Source organism: Centroberyx affinis, unplaced genomic scaffold (genome assembly GCF_046629955.1).
Source record: "Centroberyx affinis isolate AG114_WGS23_722 - 3 ecotype Tasmania unplaced genomic scaffold, CSIRO-AGI_Caff_v1 ptg000953l_1, whole genome shotgun sequence".
NCBI lineage: Eukaryota > Metazoa > Chordata > Actinopteri > Beryciformes > Berycidae > Centroberyx > Centroberyx affinis.
The window spans coordinates 112,611-133,150 of NW_027279527.1; the positions used below are offsets into that span (position 1 = coordinate 112,611).

Genomic DNA, 20,540 nt, shown 5'->3' on the forward strand with positions numbered 1-20,540 from the left:
TGCAAGATTCAATAAAACACATTTTTGTATTTATTATATTTATATTATATTTATTTATTTATATTTGGGGGCAGACAAAGGCGTAAATTGGGCCTGGCCAATGATGTAAATTGATATATATATATTTATATATAGTATATATGTGTATATGTGTATAAGTATACATATATACACACACACACAAAGTATGTAATGTGTTTAAGTGTTTAAGTGTAAAAATATGCTTTAAAAAATATCATTTGTTTAGCCCACAAAATACAACTTTTGGTAGATGTTGACTGAGCAGGGACAACAGAGAAGTTGACAATTTTCACCACATCTGACCCTCCATTAACTCCATTATCTTTCCCTCAAATTTGTCTGCAATAGAAAATACTGACTTCCGGTGAATTGTATGCTAATGTTGCAAAAAGACGTGAACAAGGTGTGAGTTGGTGCCTCCTGTGGGCTCGTGCCTCGTGACTGTATGAGGAACTGTAGATGCTGCAGCTTACCAGAATTTAGCTGAAAACAGAAAACACAGGAGAGCTGACAGAATCTGTACTCAGTAATGGAAGCAATTTAACGTGTAGCCAAGCACATACTAAAGTCAAAACATAATTAGTTTACAATTGATTTTATTTTGTAAAAAGTGCATTCCCTCACACATTTTCATGGTTACATGCATCTAAACGTTTGATATAATCCAGCGGCGCAGATTAAAGTTTCCTCTCTATCTTCACCAGCTATAAACCAGGGCAGAAACAAAGTGTTTCGCTCACCGGCCACAATGTCTGGTGTTTATTTCCAAAATTGACCAACTACTTCCAGTATTTGAATCTAAACTGATTTACCTCTAACCTCTAAACGATGGTTGGTTACCTGCTACAGCTGACTAATTTACCAGACGCAGGCTAATGTACCAGCATGTGACCAGTGGTAAATTGAGCCTGCTGTATACCTGCAAATGCAACAAAATTACTGTCATATACAATCCTGCCAAGTCAAAGAAGGTTGCAGGAAGTGAATACAGTCCTTATACAGATTAAGGTTTGCATGAGAACATAATATAAAGGTTTTTATTCCAAAAGGCTTTTTATCTATTTTTGAAAAAAAAAAAATGTGGGTGATATTCATGCAATGTTTGTAAAAGCTGAAGCTTTGTTGAAATGGTGGACGTCTGATTTGGAATTAAAACCTTCATATGCTGCAAAGGAGAGCAGCAGTGACTAGCAGTGACTAACTGGAGAGAGTCCACCTCATCACATGCTGACAGAGACTGGGCCTCAATTAAAGATAAACACAACCAAAAAGTCTGAAAACTTTAAAAATGTCTGAAAATTTCCTTAAACAAACTGTAAAACGTCTCATCTTTGATCCATTGTTAGTGGTCAGGTGGCAGTGGCTCAACATCTGTATGACTGTCTGGATGTCTTCATGGTGCTGCAGAAGATAACGAGAAAAGTCATCAGTTTGGAGAAATATAACAGCCCAATCCATTGAAGCGTGTCTCAGAATAACAGGTGCATTTAAAATGTGTCACTTTTTGGGGTTTTTTAACCTCATTATTTCGAGGACATGACTTAATTATCTCATTATCTCAAAACATCAAACTCTGATTTACTGTAATTAGGTGAATGATTTAAGTTAGGTCCTAAACTGCTGTGATGATGTCACATTTATCAGGAGGATGCTTGCCTCCTTGAAAAATAAGTTGATGGTTAAACACACATTTGGCAGATCATGAAGTTTGGCTTCAGTTGGCAAATGTGTTATCTGTGACTTATAGCTCCATGGTTGCTCATATTTTTTATTGCTGTTATATCGAAATCACGACTTAATCATCTCATCTCAAGATAACAAATTAATGGTTTTGCTGAGATCACAACTTTTGTCCCATTGCTGTTGCCTTCATGAGACGCAAGCCGAGTAAGCATGAAAGTGTAGCCAAAGTGTAGACAGACTAAAATGGAATTGGCAATGTCAGAGGGACAGATCACGATTGATTAGCGCATCAGATTTTAAAGGTAAAGTATGACACAGGCAGAAATTGCAACAGTAAAAAAGTAACTTAAAAAAACCCAACAACCCACGGACGCTCTTGGTTTCCATATAATTCAAGGGAAAAATCCTCTACCCCACAGGAAGTGATGCATTTTATGTTTGTTTGGAATGAGCAGAAGAAGAACTGGGTAGTTAGCATGAGCAGCAATACCTGCCCCTTGCTGGGCGACGCCTCCGTCTGGCACAATTACCTTGTGGTGCCAGTAAGCACAGTTAGCTTGACGCTAAACCTGACATTATAACAAAAACCCCAACTATTATTGATTGAAACAGCTTCTATAGAAGGCTTCTATTAAAGGCTTTATTTGGCAACATTAACTGAAATTATTCCCTATCGTAATAAAGACAAAAACAGCCAGTTTTAATTTCCTGCCTAGTTAGAGGCGCGTTCCGCAAGTCTGCAGCTGGATGGTATTGACCATGGCTGACAGACAAAGAGAAAGAAGAGAGAGCCACCTACAGAAACTCAAACTTCATCAACAGAAAATCCAAGGAAAAAGACGTCAGAGTAGCGCCCACACAAAGGTGGAGACAAAAAAACAAAAAAAACACCACAGCAATGACCGAAGATGGAGACAAAATAAAAATTAAAAAAACACCACAGCAATGAGCACTTGGCACCAAAGATGGAGACAAAATACAAAGAAAAGGAATCTCACTTAAAAACTGACTCCACATTCACACAAAAAAACCCCACCACGCCTATTTTCTCACCTGCCACATTGAGTCTGATGGAGTCGCTGTGAGGGGTGGAGACGTCTCTATCTTCCAATCTTTTCTGATACCGACAGCGGTACGACCCTTCGTGACCATAGTCCACGTTGGGGATGACAAATGTCACCGTGTTGCTGCTGGACTCTCGCTCCAGCCTGAAGGAGCCGGAGGTTTGCTCCAAGGTGAACAGACCGCCCAGAAGCTCCCCCAGAGCCCTGAAGGAGCAGCTGATGTCCACTCTGGTACCCCATTTAACCTCAGCACTGGGGCTAGCAAAGATTTCAGGTTTGGGCATGGGTCCTACGACAAGAAACAGGTTTTGATATTGTTTGATTTGGTTTGGCTCAGTACAGTTAGTTTATTATTTATTTAATAGTTTAGTAAGGATCCCCATTAGCCTCTTCCAGGGGTTCACATAAACCATAAATTACAAAACTAGACCAATAGTTAAAATATGGTCATAAAAGGTGGTCAGACCCGTTCATAAGGTTCACATTCGTTTGTGTGGTGTAGCTTAGTTTAACTTAGCTTAGATGAGTTTGGTTTAGGACTGATTTTTTTTCACAGTGATAAAACACAGACGTGAAGTAATAAACCACAATTATAAAAGAGAGAACAAATGCAGGTGAGACCAAACAAACCAATGGGCTTATAAAATACAGCTCATCTCAAACCAACCAAATAAAAAACAAGATGTAAGCATTGTTGCTTGGTGTGCTGTGTTATATCTATAGTGCTTAAAATGGCTAACAAGCAGTGTTTGTCTGTCTGGCACTGTATGGATATACATACAGTATATATACATATAGTTCTCTGCACTGACCATTAGGAGCAGGTCTTACCACGACTGTATAATTAATGCCAGAAGCTAATGGCCACCAGCTGTACAACTAACACAGCTTTGTTAAATACTGATGAACTAAACAGAAAATACAAATAGAGAAAATAAATTCACAAATCAGAAAACACAACACTCAAAACAATCATCACACAACCACATTGAAGAAAACAAATTAACATTTTACCAAATAAATTCATAAATTACAATACGGATTAAAAAATCAAGTAGCCAAAGCTAACATGCAAATGCTAATGTGCTAATGCTAACATTCTAGTGATAATGCTAACATGCCAATGCTACATGGGAAAGGGCCCAAGTATTAGTATAAGCATGTTAGCATAAACACGTTAGCATTATCATTACTGTTCAGCATTAGCATTACGCTAGCTAAATTAGCATCATCTAAGTCGGACAAAGTAAGCATTAGCAGTAGCATGTTAGCATTAGATTGTGATAGCATTTGCATTAACATGTTAGCATAAGCATGCTATAATTAGCATTAAGCTAATGAATGTGTCTAATCTGTTTGATGAAATATTAATCTGTTTTCTGATTTATGAACTCGCTTTGTGAAATGCTGCTGTGGTTTGTACTTCCAGGCCACCACACTTAAGCTTGTAATAAAATAATTTAAAATCAATATTTTATGTTAAATGATTAATTTCTTCAGTAAGTAGCTGTGTAATAAATGTGATAATGTACGACTTGAATGTATTTTGCAATAATGACTGACAGTACATTATCCCTTACATAGACAACTTTTGCAGCCTATCAAAGGGGGTGAGGTTTTGGTTGTGTCTATTCACAATGGAACTGAAATGGCAGCTTTAAGGATTGTGATTGTGTATTTATGTAAGTGTTTGCTTGGATAAAATGCATCTCCTACCTGAACAGATGACACCAGAGTTCTGACTGTGGTCACACAGGTTGTCTGGGAGGCTGTAATCGTATGTACCAGTGTATGTATGATGACTACACTGGTTTAAAGACTTCTCACCGCCACCACACTCCATGCTATGCTTCAGAACTGGCCCTCGGCTCCGGCCAAAGTGAACCCCTGTTGGTGCTTGCAGAGCAACGCCGCAGCCCAGCTGCCTGCACACCACCCCGGCCTGAGTCATCCCCCAGTCAATGTCACATACTGTTGACCACTTTCCATATCTAAATATCTCCACCCTGCCGGAGCAGCAGTTGGTCCCATTCACAAGCCTCACACTTTCTGAAACATCAAGAAGAGAAAGCATCTGTCACATTCATATGATCTCTATTTTATTCATGACAAAAGGTAGATGTAATCTTTTCCTCAGTAACAACCAGAATTAGCTGGGGAGCCGGTCTTCCATGTCAGGCACATTACTTTAGAAATGTATTCTGTTGCAATTACTAATTATCAAAATTGTGATCAGTAACATAGCATTACTCAAAGTCAGTTGTGTATTCTGATTACACCACTTTCAGTTACTTTTAGATTACTTTGTCATACAAAAAGGTGAGAAATTACACACTTGAAGCAACACTATGTAATAATTTTATGTAAAAATAAACCCAATTTGTCAGCCTAAATCACAAAGTGGGGCTGCAACAGTGAAGAGCGTCCCATCCCAATAACTGAGACGCTGTAGATTCTCCTTATTTGCCCAAATTATATTCTGGAGTCAGTATGGTGGGAAATGTTCTAATTTCAGAGTGAAATATAAAACTTGCTCTCAGACCAGTCAGGTTGGTCCTTGTTTGGGTTGACGTACAACTTGGCACATTGCCTCCCATCAAATACTTGCCTGGGTGTAATTTTGAAATTGCAGGGATGCAGTGGTGAGGTGCATCATGCCCCCAAAATTAATCAAAATCTGTTCAGTGGTGTCTGAGAAAATAACGTAGGATGGGCAAACAGATGAATGAACGAACACACAAACGGATGGAGACCGATCCATAGTCCCTATCCCCCATCCTGACGATTAACGACCAACTGCGTTACCTGAACAGACAACTCCAGCATCTTGACTGTGGCCACAGCTTGTTGTGTTGAATCCTCTTAGTGAGCACCGCATGAGCGACATCTCATCTGTGAAGCAGCGGTCGTTGGCTTGCCATATCGGCCCACTGCCCTTGCCGAAGAAGGCCCGTCCATGAACGGTGCGAGGCTGACCACAGCCCATCTCTTCGCACACCACCTCAGCATCCTTTAAACCCCAGTCGTCGTCACACAGTGTCCCCCACTGACCGCCGTGGTAGACCTCCACCCTGCCGGAGCAGCGATCGGTCCCGTTGGCCAACCTCACCCAAGTTTCCTCTGTAGCAGCAGTCAGAGTGAATGAAGACAGGATGGACATTTTAATCTTCAGGCTCCGCTGTCAACATGATCTTTCACATCTAAAGCTGGTTATTTACTCCAAGTAAGGCACGCATATGCAAACTCAAGTTCCTGACCTACGCAAGCTGTCTGCTAACATAGCATACGCACGTCCAGCAGCTTCCTCCAGCCCTGTCCGAGGTAATACTGCATTTATCCACAAGGGGCAACTAAGCCACTAGTCTGGAGTTTGGAGGCATTCAATTATCTGGAGTATTGACATATGAGCAGGGTGTTTAAAATTGGCTACCATAGAGGAATGTGTGTTTTTACACATTCTCCAGTTAAAAAGAAGATGGTACTACCAGATCAGCCAATGTCTCTTCTGACTGAGCCACAGCCAGGAAATTACTTCTTCATTGGTAGTGGTTTGTTTAGCAGTAATTTTCATTTAGCGTCCCTACCTGAAACACAAGATATTGCAGCAGATATTAGCGTTGCATTACTAATATTGGAGTACACATTTTGCTTTTGCTGCGTTTGTGGAAGGTATGAAAAAAAAAAAATTAAATAATTAATAATTAAAAAAAATAAAACCTCCATTATAAGTGACAAAAAAAACGGACACCCCCATTTTTTTTTTATTATTTATAGCTACTCTAATATGGCAGTTTTTTACAATGGCTATTCCATTTAATATGCTGACAACTATTTATTTTTGTCAGTAGGTGTCGCTATAGCACCAGATTCCGTAGGGAAGCTTCCAGCTCGAACCGGAGTCAGTCATGCGCATTGCAGAATAAACTTGGTGTGCTGTGCTGTGCACACAAATAATTTATGTGTTCTTTCCTTACTGCTCCACAGGTACGTAAATATATTAAAAGTACTTAAGTTAAAGTTAAAAATGTACCGAAACATTAGATAAGCATCCCGTTCGGGTGGTGACTTGACATGGAGTGCTCTACAAGCGAGTTTAGCTGTGATTTGGTTGAGAACTGTGTTGTGTTTAGTTTCCTGGCTAGCGTCAAAGGTTTATTTTTTATACTGAAATGTATTTTTGAAACTTGAATTGCAACTGAACGTAAAGATCATTTTTGAAAAGAAGTGACATTTAGAAAAATTGCAGAATAAACTTGGTGTTGAGCTGTACACACAAATCATTTGTGAGTTCTTCCCTTGCTGCTCCACAGCTTTTCAAGCCTGTGCAGCATCTTGCTGCTGGTCCAGGTACCCCTAGGCCCGAGGCCGGTAACACGTTGCTTTGCGTTGCTGCATGCATTGTTTATGTCGAGTATGTAACGGGTCTAAAGGTTCATAATGACGTCACATTTTCATTTTTTTTGTTCCTCTCCAGTGGCTGGTATTGCCATTACATTTACCCTCAACCAGATAAAATACTATTCTAATCAAAACCTCTCAGTTCAAACTGACTGACTTTGTAGCTGCCAATGCCTCCGTAGAGCATGTTAGACCCTCTTCATACATCATTTTTTGACAAACTACAGTTGTTATGTCAAATACTTAACATCATCCTTGACATGAATAACTCATAACTGTCATCATGTATATGGATCACTACAACAGCCCACATTTAAAAGCGCACTTTGTGAGAACAAACTCAAAGTATGCTTTTTTTCTACTGCGTACAGTGATAGCCTTTTACACCATATAACCTGCGTTAGTTCTGCATAGAATTCTTTCTTGAATGTTATACAGTACAACGAAACTTGTGTACTGTAGCACAATACTCTAGTATTTCTCAGCCAGCTCGAATCTATTCTTTTTGGCTCAGCACTGGTGCCAACATGTCTGGTAGTGTCAAATGGTGCAGGCATTAACAACACACAAGTGATGTACATTCTTCATCAGTATCCCAATGAAAAGCTAAAGGGTGCTGATGCTGTATCATAGTCATAGTAGAACCATTAGGGGTACAGCACAGTACTGATGCTCTACCCTAATCCATAATAGACGCAGGATGGGTACAGTATGGTACCTATATTGTACCACAGCCACAGTAGATCCAAAAAGGGTACAACACGATACTGATACTTGAAAACACACCAAAAATATACCAAAAGATAAAATGCAGAATAAACTACTAAAAACCTCTAAAGGTCATGAACCAAAGAGAAAACTAATGGGTACAGTGCGGTACTTGTTCAATGGAAACTCATCAAATCAACCAGATGCAAAGTGCAAACAGCCGTTTCTTACCTCCACAGATAACTCCAGGAGTTTTAGTTGCACAGTTAGGAAGGAGGTGCCTGAGCCCCCCACAGCCCAAGTGTCGACACACCGCCTCTGCATCTATTTCAGCCTCCCGCGTCCCGGCAGAATAACACCTCTCCGTCCACTGGCCGGCACGGTAGTGCTCCACTCTTCCTGAACAGCGGTTAATCCCATCCAGCAGCCTGGAATCACTGACTACAAAAGTGAGGAGACAAAGTGTCACTGAGAGCAATGCTATCCTATCTTTATCAGATTAAAAGGGATCCTATGTGTAAATTTGAAGATATTGAATATTTGTACAAAATATTTATAAATATTGATATACATAATGGCGCCAAGGTATTAAGGTATGAATAAATGGATACTCCCGAAGCCTAGTTAACACATCTGATTAAAGCACTAACGTATCTAGTAGCAGCTAGCATTAGCATGTTCACATTAACATCAGTGTGTTTGCTGGCTAGTTAGCTAGCTAACAGTTTGTTCAGGTTAACTGAGCTGACTCTTCTCAAGCTACAACTCAGAGTGTTTTGGAGTAGAGACTAGGGCTAAAGATAAGACAGTTTACTGTGTCACAGTAACCTACATTTGGAAACAAATCCACCTTATCACACTATTCACTTTTACTGAGAACGTTACTGAATGGATCTACAGCCACACCACAACAAGCTTTTTCAGCTAGCTCTCTTTTTCTAGCTTGATTGTTATTGTTGTTATTGTTATCGCAAATAACGGCTAGATATAAATATCTAGCCGTTATTTGCGAACAAACCATTCTCCACAAGACCTCCATGATGGTGCCAGCCATGGCTGGTAAGCGACTACAAAGTCTCTATTCCTTTCCCAGGTACCTGAGCAGACCACAGCAGCGTTTCCATTGAGGCTGCAGCCCGAGTCAACTCGCTCCACGATGCACTGTTTGACTGAGCTTTCCTGTCCAGAGCAGCTCATGTTGAACTCTGTAGTATTTCTGGGGTCGGAGTGGTACAGCTTCACCACGTCTCCACAACCCAGCTGTCTGCACACCACGTCTGCACTGGGCCTGTCCCACCCGTCCCCGCACAGCACCCCCCACTGGCTGCTATGGTACACCTCCACCTTTCCGGAGCATCGACCGCTGCCATTGACTAGCCTCACGACATCTGGAAAAAACAAGATGAGATGGGATGAGAGGAAAGTTTAATGAGTATGGTCAGATCCTCTGCAGGCCCCTTCTGGCTGATCCAAAGTTGAGACTTAAGACTAAAGGTGACCAGGCTTTTGCCGTCAGTTCCCCTAGGCTTTGACATGACCTGCCTGAGGCAAAATTTCTTAAGATTGATACATACACAATAGAACCTCAAGAGTGATACATAGACCAAACAAACCCAACAAACCCCATAATTAACCTTGTGTGATACAGTAATAGGGCTGTTGTATGTAAGGTTTACATGTTGGGTCTGCGTGTTATTTTTATATTTGGTCTTTGTGGGCTAGAGGCAGCAGTGGTCGCTTACAGGGCCAAGGAAAATGACGCTTGCTCTGTAGGGAAAATAGCGGATTAAAACATGGAGTGTTCAGTTTCAGAGGTGTTCGAAGTTGATTTTAACAATAAAATTGAACTTATTAGTGTCTAGTTTTACATGCATCTATTTTGTATAGGAAGGCACTGGTTGCATTCAGATTAAAGACGCAAGTAAATGCAAAAAAACTGCCATGACATTTTGAGTCCATTCAGGTTAAGTTACAGTGTACTTTGCAATAAAAACAATGAATAAAAGCCAATGAGATAAACAATAAAGTCAGCTATGAATTAAAAAACAAAATTTGCAGGAGTAATTTCTCTACAAATGTGTTGTATGAAGAGGTTTAAGAGATGACACAGGTCTAAAATGAAAGGAGAGAGTTTCATCACCACCTACCAACCCTCAAACCCTGCAGCTGCCTTACCTGAACAGTAAACACCCACATTGGCAAAAGCCATGCAGGAATAAGAATCATCTTGCTCTCTCAGGTTGCACTGAGAGAGGGCGCTCTCATGTCCAGAACATCCCAGATTTTTCCAGATTCTGCCAGACAATCTGGCTGATCCAAATGCCTCATAGTGTGTAATACTGACAGGTGTCCTGCAGTCCAGCTCTCTACAAACCACCGCCGCATTGTTCATGTCCCACTTTGAGCTGCAAACTGTTCCCCAGTCACCGTCATGGTAGACCTCCACTCTGCCGTGGCAGGGCCCCCCGCTGGCCAGACGGACCATGGCTGGGAATCAGAGGCATGGTGTCACTGAGTACAAATTTAAAGGTGCTACTTGCAACCCCATTTGGTGGTAATCCACGAGATACTGTATGTGTTTTACCATATCTTGTCTCCTTTGTTGCTAAGCAGCTGTGGTGTCTAATCTAGCAATAAGAATATGACTGGCTTGAGAAAGACACTACCAATCATCTCGACCATGGTCTCATTAGTTTACAATAATTATACCAAGGTAGCACAAGTAATTTGACAATGATATATGAATATTTACAGAAATAATTTGTGACATTTTCATATAAATAAATGACTTTTTCTACCACAACGGTGATTCAACCTATAGCCAGGTCATGAAAGCTTTTCCATTTGCTGCTCTAACCACCCAGTGTCATAGCTCTTTCCTGGGAAAGTGATGCGTTTTACATTTCTGGTTTGCTTGGAATAAACAGAAAAATAAGTGTGTAGTTGGCATGAGCAGTAATAGCCACCATGGCTGAACAGACAAAGAAAAGAGCACCACCTACAGAAACTATGTAATTGTTGCGGATTACCACTTAAAAAAGAACAACCCCACCACAACTATTTTCTCACCTGCAACGTTGCAGTGCAGAAACACCAAAAAAACATAGTAATGACTTAGCACCAAAGATGGAGACAAAATAAATACAAAAAGACAGATCTGGTGGATTACCACTTTACGGATTATTTGGCAGCCTGAATGCAAATGGACTCACCTGAACATCTGACGGCAGCATCGACTGTGTGGCGGCATTCGTGTCTTCCAAATCCTTTATGGGAGCACTGAGTGAGGGAGCTCTCATTACCCAAACACTCCAGACCATCCAGCCAGTGCTGTCCGCTGCCCTGGCCATAGTCATCTCCAACACTCTGAGCTCTCCCACAGACCACCTCCCTACACACCACCTCAGCGTCCTTCATGTCCCAGTCGTCACCACACACTGCCCCCCACTGGCCATTATAGTAGACCTCCACTCTACCGGAGCAGCGATCACTACCGTTGACCAGCCGGACTTTAACACTCTCTGGTGGACAGGGAGAATTACAATCACTTCCATTACCAAGTCTGATAGATGAACAAGACTGGGGGTGCGATCACACCAACATGTGGTTTTCTTTGGTGTTGTTTTTTTGTATTTGGTTTGTTTAGGTTCAAACTGTCCAATTACAAGCCACCCAGGGCTTGTAAACAAAAGTCACATAACTTTTGTTTTTCCAGGAACTGATTTCAGGACTTGTCTGCTAGGCTGCTGTGTTATGGTAGGCTTTCCAAGCATGAGGAACTGCTGGCTATCAGATGCCAATACCTGTTTTCTACCCAACTCAACTCTCAACTCAGCTTTATTTATATAGCACTTTACACACAACACAGTTAATCCAAAGTGCTTTACAACACACACACAGGAAAATAAAAACAAAAGAACCCATAATACCCATAATCCCTTATGTTTTAGGGTCATTTCCTGTAGTTGGTTTGGATTCCATTCTCACTCCTAACGAACCGCACCACAGTTCTTCTGTTAGAGGACTGAGACTTGCATTTTCAGGCATATTGGTGCCATTATTTGGTGCCACCTGAGTTCAAATGGCATTGTTCTCACCTGGCCAAATAAACCGAACTAAAGGAAGAAATGCTCCACAGATTGAACAAAATGCTCCAAACATGTTGGGTATCAACGCACCCTAAGAGATTTATACAGAACAAAGGACAAGATGAATGAAGGATAAAAAGATATGTGTGAATGTGTGTGTGAGAGCAACAGCAGAAGGAAGCAGTTACCTGTACAGATGACGCCAACATCCTGATGGTGGCCGCAGTTCCGGGGGCCTGATTGGTCATGGGGACACTGAAGGAGAGAGTCCTCAGAGCCAGAACATGTCAGTCCGGCCAGCAGAACCTCTCCGCCACTTTCGCCAAAATAGGACTGGTCTTTGACATTCAGAGGTCTCCCACAGCCCAGCTCCCTACACACCACCTCAGCGTCTCTGGTGTCCCAGTCATCATCACACACCGTTCCCCATTGGCCGTTGCGGTAAACCTCAACTCTGCCAGAACACTGATCGTACCCGTTGACCAGTCTGACGTTACCTGGGAGAAAAGGTGGAGGGAAGGGTTTGATCAAGGTGAAATCTGTTGAAATTCTCCTACCTTCCACTTTTGCCTGTTCTTGTCTTACTCTCTGGTATCATTTGGTATCATTTGGTATTATTTGGTATTATTTGGTATTACTGATTCTATCAATATTTTCCCACCCTCAGCTGATCAGGTAGTCTGCGAGCAATGGATCGTCATCATGTTGGTGTAGTGAGCAGGGAGACTGTCCTTCAACCAAAGGACCAGGTTCCTGTGACAGCAAGCATCCACCTTGTTGAAGTGTTCTTGAGCAAGACAATGAAACTCTACCAACTTGGTGAGAGCTGTTCTGTAACTGACGCTGCCCTCTGACCTCCCTGTGGAGGGGAGCTTAAGGGGTCAGCAAAATACTAGAGAAAGTATCTTTCTTAAAAGCCTTCAAATTTATTTTTCATTTTAGAATTTTACACTTCAATTCTCAATTCTTAGGTATAGAAGATTTATCGCTCATTGTTTGACAGTTGATAAAGTTACTAATTCTGAGTGGCAGAAACAGTCTCTCTCAGGACCAACCAGTTAACATTGTGGTAGGGGTGGATTTACAGACATTTTCCCCAGATTTTTTTTTTTTGCCCTGTAGCACAAAATGACCAGGTGCTGAGATTTCTGGCTTTCAGAATTCACTTTCCATACTCATGCTTGGGACAATCCCCACCCCCCACCCCCACTGGAGATTCAGACTGTGAATATTGTTACTATTATCGTTAATACCATTAATATAAACATAACTTATAGCCATAAATGTCATTACATTATCCACAGTCCATTTCTGTCCCAACAATCCTTTTGGCGGGACGGAAGATAAACTTGGAAGTTAGCCAGAGGCCAACCCCTGTAAAGCTGTTTTTAATTTTAACTGTACATAGTACATTCTATGAAGGCTCTATGTTGATGAGGCTGTTTTATTTCGACTACAGGGGTGTTGTACAGTGGGCAGTGTGCAAGTTGTTGGTTGACGGCAGTCTGTGCATGTACTGTAGGTACTGTGTGTGCATGTGTATAGGTGACAGCCTGTGTATGTATCGTATGTATGCACTATGTTATTTGTACAGCAGATACTGTATATTTCGAAGACAAATTTCCTTTGGGACAATATAGTCTATCTTATCTGATCTTATCTTAAGTCATTTTCTTCGTTTCACTACTCAGTTACTGTTCTTTATAATGACTGCTTGTACTGGAAGGTTGCCCGTTTGAATCTCTGGTCCAACTGGAGAAATGTGGGTGGGAAAAGTGGATGAGTAATGCTCTCCCCTTCTTCAACAACTGTCTTTGAGGTGCCCTTGAGTAAGCCACATAACTCCCTGCTCAGTGGCCAACAGTAGAAGACTGTGGTTGTACCAGCTGCTTAAAAAGATGATGTTTAGTTGACTTTCCCTAGACAAATAACAGTTAAAAAACTAGTGTAATGTGATACTTTGGTAGGGCAGTATGGGAAACCCTGTCTTACCTGAACAGATGAGACCTGCGTCCTCACGGTAGGTACAGCCATAGACATAATTTCTCTTGTTTGGGCACTGAGTGATGGAGCTCTCGTTACCAGAGCAACCCGGCTCCAGCAACCTATTTGTTCTACCGCCCGAACCGAAGTAGGCCTCACGTTGGACAGTCACAGCCTCCCCACAGTCCAGCTCTCTACAGACAACATGGCCGTCATTCAGATCCCAGTTATCATCACAGACCGGTCTCCACATGGCGTCATGGTAAACCTCCACTCTGCCAGAGCACCGACTTGTCCCGTTGACCAGCCTGACCTCAGAGCTGCCTGAAAGGGAGGAGAGGAAGAACAGATCAATAGACAATAGAAATTAGATAGATTTAGAGTAGAGACTAGGGCTAAAGACAAGACAGTTAACTCTGTCAAAAGCAACCTAAATTTGGAAACAAATCTATCTCAGACTATTCACTTCTATTTAGAACATTACTGAATGTTACTGTTGACCTACATCCACACCACAACAATCTTTTTTAGATATCTCACTCTTTTTTTCAGTTGCTAGAACATTTGTAACAACGCAAGGCCTTTATATAGCACTCTGAGTTTAGTCAATTTATCCACTGTGTCTCAGTAGATAGACATACTATATGTTGCCATACATTCCTATATCGAAGCAGTCAAGCAAACAAATCAGTGAAAAACCCATATGTCAGTTCTCCTCAAAAGTCTGAAAAGTGTGAATTGCATACATGAGGAGGATTATGGCAGTTATATGAAAATTTCACAATGTGAAATCAGGTGTGAAGATTAATCATTTCACACTATTTTACATTAAGTTCATTTTATTACTGAAGGTACACACTGCTCAATAAAGAACAAACATGATTGGTAAAAGCTGGTTTTCTGTAAACCGTGATGAGGTTTGATGGTGCCCAGGTATAGAGGAGTGAAGAGTTTCACCCTGACCATCTGAGTTTGACTCTAGAAGAGATGATGAAGAAGAGGTGCCCAGTAGTGGTGGAGGGTCGACCACAAGAGTCAGTTCCTCGACTCCAATATGCTTGAGAAGAAGTTTTCTCAAAGTCATGACTTAATAGTCACTGCTAGTTACTGATTGTGGTTGCAATGTCTGTCTGTATCATATCTTGGATAAATAAATGCATTGATCAATCATGATCCCTCCTTCTGACATTGTCAATTCTATCACAGATTTTCTACACATTAGCAACACTATCAGGCTTATTAGGTTTGGTAAAACCAATAATTTGTTATTGAGACAATTGAGACAATTAATTTGCAATGCATAACAGACTAAAAAAATACAAGCAGCCACAGCTGCCGAGCATGGATTAGAACAGTATTGAGGAGATATACAGTATATAATATATATAATATAATAATATGCAAAATGACAGATATATGAAGGGAATCTACAGCTTACTAATGTTTGCTGTGAGGTGATTGACAATTTGAACTGTAGTCTGATTAATTTTTTTCCCACAAGGAAGTCGTACATCACAAAGAAGCCATAGAGTTGCTTTACCTGAACACACAACTCCTGCATCCTGCCTGTGGGTCTGCGTTTCAGGCCGGAGGTGAGAACACTGAATGAGAGAGCTCTCCAGACCAGAGCACTTCACATCGGTCATCCGGATCTCTCCGCTGCCCTGTCCAAAGTGGGAATTGTTTTTGGCATCCAGAGCCTTCCCACAGCCCAGCTCTCTACACACCACCTTAGCTTCATTCAGGTCCCAACCGTCATCGTCCACTCTCCCCCACTGGCCGTCATGGAAGACCTCCGCTCTGCCTGAGCAGCGACTCGTCCCATTAACCAGCCTGACGTGAACACTTCCTGCCAAGACAGACAAGGAGGAAAACTGTAGAGAACTAATAGAATACAGAATCATGGATGGACTGCCTACTCTTGTTTTAGAAATAAAAAAAATCCTCTCCTCTGTGTCTGTGTTCGTTTAGCACACCAGCAACACTACCACCACTGATAGGGAAACAGATTTTAGCCAAATTTCACTCCAAACTTAAAATCTTAGACCTGCAGTAGAACAGACAGTAAGAGCTTCTGACTCTGGCAAATACATTGCTGGGTTTAGTCTTTTCATGGGCGTCAAATGAAAAAAATAAATAAACTGGTACTACCCTTTAAATGTGGTCGGTAAAATCTTAAAATCAGTTCTGAAACTAACAGGTAGCCAATGTAAATTCCCAAAATCGGGACTTATGTCAAGCACCGTCCAGTTAACCTACTTGAACAGACAACTCCAGCGTCTCTGTTGTGGCCACAGCTGTGTAAGCCACGGTGTTTGTGATGACAGTGAGTGAGCGATCCCTCCACACCAGTACACTTCACACCAGACATCCAGATCTCTCCGCTGCCCTTTCCAAAGTGAGCCCTCTGTTTGACATAGAGAGCCCTTCCACAGTTCAGCTGCCTACAAACCACCTCCGCTTCCTTCATGTCCCAGTCGTCATCGCACACCGTCCCCCATTCTCCATATTTGTAGACCTCCACTCGGCCAGAACACTCATCAGTCCCACTGACCAACCTGACAGGACCTGGAAGCAATGTGGTAGGTAATTTTAATGGAGGGAGAAACACACCTGAACACACCTTCTTCGGGTCTCCTCTTTTGTTTTACTTGCTTCAGTCACCTGACCTAACGCATCTTCAGATGAGTAATGAGTAAGTTAGAATGAAATAATTTTACAGGTGGGGTTTTAGATGAAAAGTCAGTTTTTCTATTCAATATAACAAGAAAAAAGAAAAGGGGATGGAGGGATCAAGGACAGTGAAAGTGACGAGTTGCTGTAGGTGGGACTGAACGACTTGAGGTTCAAAGCTGTTTGTGTGGTGTCATGTACCAAAAACACTCTCAATCCATTTTTACACGTTCAGTTTCCAACAACAGGCTGTTTCTGTGCCTTTAAGGCTCATTAATATTAATGACCCCTCTGTCCTGATTGGCTAACCGTTTCAAGAGTGAAACGTGAGACACCGCAGAGCCGGCAGCTGCAGACAGCGAGAGGCAGGGAAAACTCTCCAGTAATAAACAATGACAACTGCTCAACTGCTTTGAAAAAAACACTTTATTAAACTATTATCTCTCACAAAAATGATAATGAGCGAACCTTTGTGACGCCACAAAGTTACAGAAGTCCAAACGGCTCATTTAGAGGCTCGCTTTTCTAATATGGATTGTGTTGATTTAGATGGCGACCGTGTTTTGATACTTTCACCATGTTTAGATAGACCATCCAACACCTTTATCATCACAGAGGCAAGGGGAGTCCTGTTTTACACCATATGGGACCTTTAAGAGAACGTTGGGCCTAAATTTATGCTCAGGGAACATAAGGGTTAGGAAAGACTGTGTTAATGAACATTGGGCTAAAGAAAAATTGGGCTGAGGGAACACTAGGCTAAGGGAATACTGGGCTGAGGGAGCATTGGGCTAGGGGAACATTGGACTAACATTGGGCTAAGGCAACCTTGGGCTAGGGGAACATTGGGCTAGGGGAACATTGGGCTAGGGGAACATTGGACTAACATTGGGCTAAGGCAACCTTGGGCTAGGGGAACACTGGGCTAGGGGAACATTGGGCTAATGTATTACAGGGCTGAGGCAAGCTGAAGTAAGATGTGCATCTGAGTAATTAACCCATGATACTGGTCTTCATTCATATTACTCATCAGATATTATGGCATAATTATCCTTTTCTTACAATCATGTCTAATTGGTATCCTTTAAATCAGAATATTTAACCAGAACTAAAATGTTTCTTTCATTGTAGTTATTAGTTGTATGTTATATATCTACCAGTCTTATTTACTAATTAGTGTGACTTCATGTAATTAGGATGATTTCTCTTATCCATTTAAAAAAGGAACTCTTACCATAACATTAACGTAACTCTATATCATAATAATAATAATAATAATAATAATGGATGACCAATAATAATCACACTGGTAATTCTTTGCCACATGCAACCTTGGTCGCTCGACCTGTCTCACCTGAACAGATGACGCCGATGTACTGGCTGTCAAACCTCTCTCTTCGGTGTGGGCAGTGGATGAGAGAGCGCTCCTCACCCGAACAGGCAACATCTCTTATTCCGAACTGTCCGCTGCTCTGGCCAAATTTACGATTATAGTCAACACTCTCAGCTTTACCGCAGCCGACCTCCCTACACACCACCTCAGCATCTTTCATGTCCCAGCCAAACGAAGACACGCTGCCCCATTTTCCCTGAATGTAGACCTCCACTCTACCAGAGCATCCATCAGCATGCCCGTTCACCAGCCTGGCTTTAGCAGATTCTGTCAGGGGAGAGGAAAAAAATGTAAGTAGTACATTGAGAGGTAATACTGTACTATACGTTGGCCTTATTCCAGTGTATTAACCTGTGTATTACCCTCCGGAAATGTATTCTGAGTACACAATAATGCTGTATTAGAGCTTGATGAAAATCCTTAGGGAAAGGGAAAGTCCTAACACAGTATTATTGTGCACTTACTTTTTCACTGGTTGAACACAAGTTTAGTACAGTGGAGTAAGGCTACTGTGAAGTTCTGCCCATAAAACAATGCCAAAGGAAAAAGGTAACACTTTTGAGCACAGTTCCTATTTTCTGGATTTTCTGGACCAAGTTGACAGAGCTGGTTGCCAACAAGACTGTCTCTGTGGACAGCTTTAACTTTCAAGCTATTTTTTTATTTGTTGAATTTAGTCGGTCTTTGACTGTGATCACACTACACCACTTTTTTCAAACTGTCAGCACCTTTTCAGCCCCAACCCAACTTGTCACTCATCTTGCTGAGTTGTCATCTGGCCTGAGGCTGAAGTAACCAGTAAATGTAAAGCCGCCACAGGCGTTGAAGGAGCAGATGGTGGGTGCCTTCCATTTGGTAATGATTTCTGCTCGTCTCCTCGCCTCGCGTCTCCTCCTCGACTCCTCGGTCAAAGGTCACCGGGGAAACGAGGAGGAGATGCGAGGAAGTGAGTGAATCGAGTTCTGTCAATTGGAACATCTTTGCACGCGCCACATGGAAGTAACACTTGAAGTGTGCCGTTTGAGGCGCCTCGCACAGTTTCTCCTTCCCCTCCACAAATGACAGCTGTAGTTTTATCCACATATAAACGTTCAGATTAATGTGTAATTCATCTCTGTCCGCCCATAATGTGCATCGTCTTCCCCATGGAGGTAGAACACCTAAAAGAAATGTATTAAGCTGATGTGTGTCTGTGCACTGTTGTCCAAATGATCCTGTAGGCTGTTTGACATCACACTAGCAATGAACCAAAGTCTGATTCTTTTTATTCCCTTAAATGACCATAGCTGTAGCTGTAAGAACATAATGTGCAAAATACACAATGAATTGCAGTTGAGGTTTAGTAGAAATTCCATGGCAACACACACAAACACAATTCACAAGAAAGATTAAGACAGAATGAGAGACACATCAAGGCTACTTACAACTGTGGATTTTATCTGTCATTTTCTACACGTTTCTGATGGTATGGAGCTGGGTTTAGCCTATAGGCTACAGGCACGTGAATCATCTTCAGTCATTATTTCCACATCAAGGATACACCTGAGTCTTCTCCGACCACACCTCTTTGGAGGACAGAGGCATGAAGGATCCTTTTAAACAATTGGAACATCCTTAAAGATGGCGGCTCATTTTTGGATGCCGGGTCAGCGAGGAGACGAGGCCGCGAGGACGGAGCAGAGCACATATTTTGGCCAATATGCCCCAAAATTTCCCAACATCAGTGAGAAGGTTTTGACATGAACACACACACTGATGAAGTAGAATATATCCTATTCATGTATTTGTTTTTAAATGTGAAAAAAGGGTAAGGGATAGTCTTTAAAGTGAAAGATTTAGGGTTAAAGTTAAGATAAAAAACAGACTAAGATTAGATTAGGGTTAAGACTAAAGGTTAGGGATAGGATTAAAAATTAAGAGTTGAGATAAAGATAACAGGAAAAGGGTTAGTGTCTGTCTGCTGGTTGACGTTGTCCAGGGTTAGGTTTAGGGTTGGGTTTGTTAAAAGGGTTAGGGTTAGGGTTGGATTTGGTTGGCTGCATATTGTAGCTTTAAAGTAAGTAGGGAGACAAAGTGCCGACTGCGGGAGAGACAGAGAGAGACAAAGAGATAGAGTGGGACGCTTTTTAAAGTTGAGGAAAGTTCAACTTTTCACAGGAGACCACCTGACCTGCACCGACCAAATACAATAAAGTGGAGGTGGGTCTCATGGTATGTTTATGACAGTATGCACTAGAAGGAAAATTGAGAAAGTACCAGTGGAAAGGTCAGGAGCAGTTGTTCATCATCATATAGAGTCAGCTGCCATTTTCTGGTACGTGTTGGAGGATTTTACATAAGTAGCCCACTGTTTGCTGATAGTAGCAGCTACTGCAGTTATTTGTTATGGAATCAGTGTGCATATCTCGCGACCCATTCATTATTGTAAGCGGTGATGCTCCAGGAACCCAGGGTGTTTCATGAGCTGCTATAAAGGTTTTAGCATTAAAAACTTGAAAACATCCTGACGAGACTGAAACATCAAGCCGT

The 20,540-nt window shown here is 41.7% G+C and overlaps 1 protein-coding gene across 1 annotated transcript; it reads right to left on the reverse strand.

Annotated features, from left to right (window-relative positions):
* Positions 1–659: 659 nt before the first annotated feature.
* Positions 660–18,200, reverse strand: LOC139646187 (scavenger receptor cysteine-rich domain-containing protein DMBT1-like). Its single transcript, XM_071522119.1, has 13 exons — positions 17,973–18,200; positions 16,205–16,513; positions 15,486–15,794; positions 13,955–14,269; positions 12,151–12,459; positions 11,087–11,395; positions 10,050–10,361; positions 8,972–9,262; positions 8,106–8,315; positions 5,574–5,888; positions 4,485–4,817; positions 2,758–3,057; positions 660–1,422 (listed from the first exon to the last, which is right to left on the reverse strand). Exons 1-13 carry the CDS (start codon positions 18,169–18,171, stop codon positions 1,415–1,417), a joined length of 3,519 nt encoding a protein of 1,172 aa, XP_071378220.1. The 5' UTR covers positions 18,172–18,200; the 3' UTR covers positions 660–1,414.
* Positions 18,201–20,540: the final 2,340 nt, after the last annotated feature.

What these genes read in the sequence shown, in the direction of transcription:
- LOC139646187 (XM_071522119.1), bottom strand. Translation starts at nt 18,171, where the DNA reads ATGAAAGATGCTGAGGTGGTGTGTAGGGAGGTCGGCTGCGGTAAAGCT. An exon ending in TGTGGGTGTTTACTGTTCAG is followed by an intron (nt 9,263 to 10,049) that starts GTAAGGCAGCTG and finishes TGTTTTTTCCAG; the next exon opens with ATGTCGTGAGGCTAGTCAAT. An exon ending in TGCTGGAGTTGTCTGTTCAG is followed by an intron (nt 4,818 to 5,573) that starts GTAACGCAGTTG and finishes TTGATGTTTCAG; the next exon opens with AAAGTGTGAGGCTTGTGAAT.